Source organism: Gambusia affinis, linkage group LG16 (genome assembly GCF_019740435.1).
Source record: "Gambusia affinis linkage group LG16, SWU_Gaff_1.0, whole genome shotgun sequence".
Classification (NCBI taxonomy): Eukaryota; Metazoa; Chordata; class Actinopteri; order Cyprinodontiformes; family Poeciliidae; genus Gambusia; species Gambusia affinis.
Window position 1 is genome coordinate 20,963,362 of NC_057883.1, and position 8,880 is coordinate 20,972,241.

At 36.4% G+C, this 8,880-nt stretch overlaps 1 protein-coding gene across 1 annotated transcript; it reads right to left on the minus strand.

Annotated features, from left to right (window-relative positions):
• Positions 1-9: 9 nt before the first annotated feature.
• On the minus strand, positions 10-5,889 carry dhrs7 (dehydrogenase/reductase (SDR family) member 7). The gene is made up of 7 exons (XM_044143189.1): positions 5,674-5,889; positions 4,698-4,850; positions 4,495-4,601; positions 3,561-3,800; positions 2,737-2,859; positions 2,445-2,660; positions 10-708 (listed from the first exon to the last, which is right to left on the minus strand). Exons 1-7 carry the CDS (start codon positions 5,801-5,803, stop codon positions 667-669), a joined length of 1,011 nt encoding a protein of 336 aa, XP_043999124.1. The 5' UTR covers positions 5,804-5,889; the 3' UTR covers positions 10-666.
• Between the last annotated feature and the right edge of the window lie 2,991 nt (positions 5,890-8,880).

An 8,880-nucleotide genomic window follows, 5' to 3' on the forward strand; every position in this document is an offset into this window, starting at 1 on the left:
TACAAAATGTGAATTTTATTAGATTTTGCATTTATTATTACATAATGCTGCATTACAGAAACATTTGGTGGAAAAATCTGAGTCGAGCACATTTCAGTCGATTAGGATTGAAAAGAGAATCCATTTCCTTTTTAGGAAATCCTCTGGTTTTATTGAACTTTCTCTGCATTTTTCTGATTTCACCTCCATGTCACCAAAAAAAGGGATGATAATTTGAATATTCTGTTCAGGATATCAAGGATGTGCCTTGGGAATATCTTGCTCTCTTTATGTCAGTGCTATTGTTTTTGTTTACAATCAGCTGTTTACAGGCGTTCAAAGGAATGTGTCCACAGATTTCTGTACATAGTGATTTTTATATATGTGTAAATGTACATACTTGAAATAAAATGTTGGCAAAAAAAAAAAGTGTTTTTAGACATTATCAGGTTACAAAAACTGATTTTTATTGTGCATCGGAAAGGTCAGCACAAGTGCATTATCATTCTTACTTATATGGTCTCCAGGCAAGGTTAAACATTTTCATCTAAAAGAGAAATTACATTTGGGCTGGAAGGAGCGCCGAGCTTTCAAAAAAGCTATCCTTCACCCTTAAATCTTTTCTGGTAGACAACAGCCAGCGTCAGGAATGCAGCGGAGTCCTTCCCCTTCAGGATGCGTCGTCTTTCAGGAGGTTTTTGGTTTAGTGAAGTATGCGGAGTCCGCGTCCTGCAACAGAAAGGGCCGCCTGTCAGCTCCGATTTGGCACAGCGGTAAACAAAATCAGAATGGTTCTCATTCAAGGATGAAAACTGAATGAGAGATTTTTAAATTTCCAATAATTGTTCCGTGGCCACAAACTTGACCCTGACATTTCTTTAAATACACAGACTTCAATGTTGAAAAATATTCCTCGATTGGTAGATTTCTTCCCTTTTCCTCCCATCATGCCTCACACCCTCCTGAAGCTGCGGGTGTCCGGCAGAGCTACGTCGTCGTTGCTGCGCTTCCCACAGATCTGCACGAAACCGTCTCAATATTCTGCTAATGTTAAAAACACAATTCTGCAATTCCGTTGTTTACATTAAATACGACAAGCAATCAAAATCACTCGTGAAAAAGTTTGTTCACAAATTATATAAGTAATCAAAAAAAAGCAAACATTATTATCCTACTACCACTTCCTGTTTTCTTCTTCGTGGTTTTCGCCAATCGCAACATCCGGTTGTTGATCATGTGACTCGCCTGATACGAAAATGTGTTTCCATTACAGTTTTGAGAAATGCAATGAAAAAACTTTATTTTTGTTTGGTTTGTTTTTTCAAATCAGTGCGATTCCATTGAGCAAATTTATTTTTTAAATCTCAAACTGCACATGTATTTGGCCAATGCAAACATATTTTATGTATAAATACATAGAAAAAGTTAAGGTTAAAACTTAAAGTTAATTTTTGTAAGGTTAAACTCAACAGCCATAATAACATCAGTTCAATGTAAACACATGGAAAAATGATTTCTTTTTTCAATTTATTTGTTTATTAAATCCCTCAACATGCATAAAACGCAGGCAGTTAAACGGAGGATGACCAAATTAAAAATTTAAAGAATAGAGTTGCGAGTTTCTACACCAAGAAGGTCTTGTGTTTGTAGAGAAAAAACAATATTTCTATATTAAGACAAATAATATGTCAATATCTTCCTTGTGTTGGCAGCTGCCACTGTTGGGGAAATGTAAGATATCAAACCTGTTGCACTAAATTTAAATACTGTAAATCTAGTGATAATTAGCTGATGTCACTTTTGAATATCTAAAATAATATCCAAATATTTTTTAGTTAGCTACTTTTGTAAGGTTAAAATCAAGAGCTACAATAACATCTGTACAATGTTAAGCTAATTACAAATAATGCTAATGATGGCAGGAATGTTACACACCTAAAACGTTAGGAGTGATTAAATATCTGATGTTGACATGTTGGTATGGGGGGCCCAAAAGAAAATCTGGTTAGGGCCCTAAAAAGGCTTGGGACGGCCCTGTGCGTCTGGCAGCAAAATCACCCTGAACTCACTTTCCTTATGTTGAAGCACGATAGTGGCAGAATAATGATGAGGAGAGCAATACATTCACAGCAAAAACACAAAATCTTACTAAGTATTTCTGTCTAGTTTCTTAGTGCAGTTTTAAATCAGACTAAACAAACTTACAACTAACTTTTCAGCAAAAAGTAAGAGCTTGTTTTAAATAAACTGTTCCTTTATATTGATGAAAAAGTTCTGGTTCCACTGGTAGATTATTTCACTTATAACAGGACATTTTTCCCGTGCTATAAATGAAATAATCTGCTAATGGAAAGAATACATTTTTATAAATACTAAGGAATAATTTACTTAAAACAAGCTCCTATTTCTTGCCAAAAATGTCCCTTTAAGATTTTGTGCTTTAGCAGAGTTGAAAACAAACGTACCACACCAGCTTTGAAGTTCTGCACCCTTTTCCTGCCCAGCTGGTTGGTCATGGCCCAGGCCACCGTAGGAGCGTACTGCCAGGCGTAGTAAAACATCAGGAAGGGCTGCTGGGCAATCCACATTTCCTTCACACCGTTTGCAATTCCCACCAGCATCAATCGCACACAGCGACTCGTCGACATCTTGTGCTCCTGGCTGCCCACCATGGCCACAGGCTTGGGAGGAAAACAGTTAGAGAAAGCAGAAACAGCCGAGTAATTGGAGGCATAGAGAGAAAATAAAATGTGTTACCTTGTTTAGTTCTTCAGTGAAGGCGTTGTTGACAATGTCTGACTGAACCGGACCCGGACACACCATGCTGATGAGGATATTTGGGAAGTCTGTCAGCTCAGTTCGAAGAGAATTAAAGAAACCCTGTAGACGATAAGCCACAAAACAGGTTCTACTTACGCTGGTAATTATAATTTAGATTCATGACAAGGCAATAATCAGTTAATCGCATGATAAATTAAAATGAGCTCAATGATTTTCACTTGCATGATGTAGCGTTTTTCTCTTTTCTGTCAAAAACTGGATGATAAAAGTCTTCAGCCTGGTGATTTTGTCTGAAATAACCTTTTTTTTAAGGACAATTTTGTTTTCAGATACTTATTTGTTTATTTTAATTGTTATTTCTGCTGTTTGGTTTATTTATTTTGAATATTTAAAATGTCTTGCGGACAGCTTAGCTCAGCTAATTTTGCTAGTTTGGCAATAAGTACTGCAGTAAATATCACCAATATTTATCTTCGTATTACACAGAGGCGGGTAAAGTACTCAAAAAGTGTAACTGAGTAAAAGATGTGAGGCACTTATCATGTTTAGATAGGAACAAGGCGAGAGCTAATTCTCAGCTTGTGACTTGCTTATTGTTGTCATGGCAACTGCCCACCAAGATGGCTGACAGCTACAAAGTTCACAGAAGTGTGACGTCACATGAGAACTTACATTAATATGCCACTATTACTATTGTATAACTTGAAAAGGGTCTCTAACCAACAATATTATTGATTATCGCGATAAGTTCTGGGACAATTTATCGTCCAGTAAAGTTTGACAGATTGAAATCCCGTCACCTGCAGCGCGTGCTTGCTGGCAGAGTATCCTGTGGACAGGGGCGCCCCAGCCAGGCCGACCACGCTGCTGACGGTCACCACGCTCCCTCTGCCTCTCTGTGTCATGTGAGGCAGCACCTGCTTGGTCAGAGACACTGTGCCGAGGAAGTTCAGCTCCATCAAGGCCTGGTAAATGTCGACGCAGGTCTCCAGGAACAGGGAGCGCTGGCTCCGGCCCCCGTTGTTGATCAGGACGTCAATCTGAGGAGGAGGTTTGGGAAACATCAAGAGTTTAAAATTTAATTTTCAGAAACACACACAGTGGAACTGACCATGTCCTCATTCAATCAACCAATCAGGTTTATTTGTATAACAAATAGCTCAGTTTTGCAGTGTCCTGGATGTTTGCTCCAGATTTGTGGTGCATAGAAGCTGAATGCTGCTTTTTCATGTTTGTCATTATATCTCTATTTGGTTAAATACATTAAAACTCCACATAAACTGCTTTACATTTAAGTATTCCAGTATGTCCAGATATTCATACTGAAGGGTGTTCCTCAGGGGTCAGTCCTTGGACCACAGCTTTTTGTCATCTACATTAGCTGTGCTTCAGTTAACCATAAAAGTGTGCAAACATGAAATTACAAAAATAAATTTACTTAATGGAAACACCACAATTAAAAATAATAATAATAAATAAAGAAAAAAAACTGTTTTTCCACTAGGATGAGGTTTTTCTGTGGTATCAAAAACAGATTTATTTTGTAAAACTGTAAGTACATCTTGTTACAGATGCTTTTAAAACCCTTTTTTACATTTAGTACATGCTTTTTTGTTTTAAATAGTTTGAAATGTCTTACCCCTCTTGTATTTGTATTCTCAACTAGTGTCTTGGTTGTGAAAGGAGATAAAAACATTTTTCTCCTTTGGATGCAAAAAAATGTGATGATCTTACATGTCCGAAGTATTCAATCACAGTTTTTGTTTTTTCCTCATGCGACTTTCTGTCCAACAAATCAAGGGGAAGAACAAGAACGTCTTCGTCTTTGAGGCTGGAGATCTCTTGAAGAAGACATAAAAAACCAAACCTCTGTTATTTTAGTTTAAATAAAAATTCTTGGACGTTTAGGAAAGTTATTTTAAAACCGAATTACTCACCCAGACATTTTTGTTTAACTCGGTTCAGTTGGTCTTCACGGCGAGCGGACAGGACAAGTCGAGACCCGCACTTCGCCAGCTGATAGGCCAGTTCTTCTCCAATCCCACTGGAGGCTCCGGTGACCCAGACCACCAGCCCTCTCAGCCTGGATTCTTGGAAAAACAACAACAAAACAACTTTCGCCTGGAAAATATAACATTTTAATTCAGAAAAATTACATTTAAACTATTCACCATATCTTAGTCTATTATTTTTGTAATAAATCCTAAAGAGAAAGGTGGATTTGTAGTTATGTTCACATTTTTCAATATTTAAGTCTTTATTTTAGAGTTTATCATGGAAAAACAACAGCTCTAGTAAATAAATGAATATACTCAACTGGTTTAACCAGTGGAGTTCCCCAGGGTTCAGCGTTTGGGCCCATTTTTTTTTTTTTATCTTTAGAAAACAATATTTCATTTTGTTTTAACTTTATCTCTTTGAAAAAAATATTTTTAAAAGGTTTTTATAGAAATACTGAGCATTAAAATTAAAAACATAAACAATAAGACTAAGAAAAAGTAACAGTAGATTAATTCATGTTACACATTTTATTAATATTTATACAGAACCTGACAACAGCTCAATATTAAATATAAAAACCTTTTACAGAATCTGGTTGACTACAACGTACAAATGACATAGACTCTTAAGTGGTTTTAACCATCGTTAACTTCCTGTTTGAGTCGCGATTACTTTATTTTGAAGGGACAAATTCCTGTTTAACTGTTAGCTCCAAAGGCAGCATAATGGGGACAGAAAAGAAGTTGTAACGGATGTTACGTGACAACTGAACATTTGTTATTCTGAGAAATGCAGATTTTATTGGCTATCCTGGTTTTGCGAAACAGTTTTTATCTTCAACATTTGTTGTGTCGATCCAAAACAGGCTCAACCCTCCCACAGCTCCCACTGTTCCCAACGTCCGGATCTCACCTGGTTTGTGTCCTATTAAGCTAGCTAGCTGGAGAGTTAAGTCTGCGTCACTAAAAATTAAACACACGACGTGGACGAGCAAACACAGAAGAATAAAACTCCACAGGAGGGAGTAAAAGCACCAATCCATTTGACACAAAAGGAGTTTAACACAGAGAATTAAAAACAAACAACTGCAGAGAGGAAGATAATCTGTAATGACGCCACTTCCTGTACTGTAATATTTTCAAAATTAAGATCGGTGTATTTAGCTGGGTAGTTATTAAACTTTTTCACATCTTGGCACGAACATGGGTGTTTCAATGGGATTTCATATATTAACATAAAGTGCTTTATAAATCTGAAAAGTCTGGAATACATTTTTATTAAGCCTCTCTGAACCAACTACAAATGAACTACACCTAACTAGCTATTTTTATAATTGCTAGTTTGTACCTCTATAAACCATTTCTTTTAATTTGCTGTAAATTATGTTACTCGTGTCTTTCCATGTGCATCTCAATTGTTTTTCTTTAATTTTCTACAATCAACAGAGTCCTTGTAGCTAAATTTGGCACACATGGTTGCTTTAATGTACCCATGTTAATTAGCATGCACTATCCTTGTTAAAGAAATTAAAATTTTTGGCTTAGATTTCTTCCTTCTAGAGACAGAAATAGTCACCTGGATGGGTGGAGAACATCTGTGAACATCCATTTCCAGGTCTTGCCACATATTCTCTGTTGGATTTAGGTCAGGACTTTGACTAGGCCAAGCTTCTGCATGTTCTGCCACACACTTGACCTCAATGAATGGACGATTAACACTTCATGTCATGCTGAGGAGGTAATGCTTATATGCATTTAGCTCCTTCCTATTAATATTAACCAACTCTCCTGTCTCTTCTGAAGAAAAGTATGCCCACAGCATGATCCTGCTACCACCATGTTTTGATTTAAGGATGGCATGTTAAGGTTGATGTGAATTATTGTCATTTCTTTTTCTTCCTACATGCAATCAGACTAATTAAAAGTTAATTAAAAACATCTAACATGATAATAAAAATGTTATTAAATGCCTAAAGTTTTAATTTTGGGGCATTGTATTTGGAAATATTTTACATTTTACTGTTTATATACACAAACCTGCATCCATGGCAACAACATACCACACCCTAAATGCCTGCAGGCTACGCACTACCATTAAAACTGGACATAGTTCTCAGCTAAACAATTTCTTATAAAAAGGAGCACAATCTAAAGCATCAATGTGCCTTTACAATACCCAAAATACAATAATAGGTTATTTATCATATGACTGTATTATATGAGTGTATTATTAGCAAAGACTGCATTTTTATGGTTATTTTATTGATGTTTCCAGGAAAGTATAAAACATTTAAACAGATTTGAAATATTTAAAAGATTAAAATTTCTACTTAACAGATTTTACATGTCACTAATAGAATAAAAAAGTTGCATTTATTTAATTTCATTTGACATTTTACATAATTCATGATGAGTTGTGTCATTTCTGTGTTTACATCTTTCATCTAGTGTTTACATCTTCATGAATAAATAACATTTTTTATTGTGTTTCTTATGTTGGTTTTATGTTTTGTATGGTTTTAAAGTTGATTTATATTGTACACCTCTTTGTGATTTTATGTCTGTGAAAAACGCTTCATAAATAAACTTTACTTACTTACTTATTATTAATGAAGTTACACAGTTTCAGCTAAATACATGCCATAACTGTTGAGTCTGGTGTTTCTTAAGCTTCTGCTCTTAGTAGTAAATAATGCACCATGTTGAATTATGATTCTTCCAAAAACAGTAACCAGTCTGGTCAGTGATGTCGGGCTGCTGCTGCTATTTTAAACACAAACTGTGAGTACAGTTCAGTGAGAAGTTTCTTTAAAAAATCTAGTTAATTTTAGACACACGATGTGCATCAGGGCGGCTATTTGAAGTATATGTACTGGGACGTATCCTGTTACTGGTGCTGTCCCACTCAGGACAAACAGTCCCCTGCAGTCAGGATGTTCATGCTGCTATATGTCTAAAATGATCTTATAGCCTCAAAGATCTTTAGTCATCAGCACACAAAGTTTAGAAGATTCAACAAAACAGAATGAGCTGTTTTAGGGCATCTTGTCACTTTAAATCCAAATAAGCTGCTGGATCTCAACATTTACACTCATACATGAAAATGGCTGCTAACAGATGTGCAATTATACAGCCATGCACCTTTGAACAGCAGAAGTGGAGCCTCCTGCACAACCAACAAGAATGCAATAAGTGGTTTCTGGATGGTAAGTCAACAACAAAACACTTGGTTATGTTTTCCAGCAGCCATTGTACAGCACATACAGCAATAAAACCGGCTGACCAAATGTGCTGGAGCTCAGCTTGAGTTGCTAGATGTCGGGCTAGACTTCGCTGAGGTTGCTAGGTAACAGCTTAGTGAGAGTCAACAATTGGGAGGTTGTTGAAACTGCTGATTTTCCAGATTCCAAAACACTTTAACTTCTTATAAACCAATTTTATTGCCCCAAACCAGTAAAATGAAGTGGTTTGTTTCATTACTGTTTCCAAGGAAAGTATGTATTTAAAACAGTATGCTTCTAATAACAGCCCAAAACAACTTTTGGGCTGTTATTAGAAGCAATTTAGACCCCAATGGAAGTATAAACACATGGGAAATGTGAATTTTGCATAATAGCTTATCTTTAATCTGAAATCTTTCTGTGTACAACTCTGTGTAAGTCTGAAATCTTTGTTAGTGTCCTGATTTTCCCATGACTTCACACATTACAAAGAGATTAAATTTTTACTAACTCAGAAATAATTCACATTAAGATTTCACTGGTAGTAATAAAAATGCTGCAGTTCTCTTTCTGTGATGAAATTTAAATTGTGATTGTGACTTTGTGTTTTCATGGACACTCTAAGCTTTGCGCGACCTCTGAGAGAGCGTGTCCTTGTTTTTGTTTTGGATCAGATTATGGTTCAGATAAGTTCAGCTGAACTGCGGGGTTTCAGTTTGACAGGAGCTCCAAGAGGGCGAATCTCCTCTGCTCCCACAGAGCAGAGGTTACGTAAGTGACCAACGCCGAGTTGCTTTCTGACAGATCAGCACATAGGAAGGAAAACAGGTTTTTACTGAGTCAAAGAGACTCCAACTGAACCCAAACTTTTTAATCTGAAGGTTGGCAGAGATGCTGCA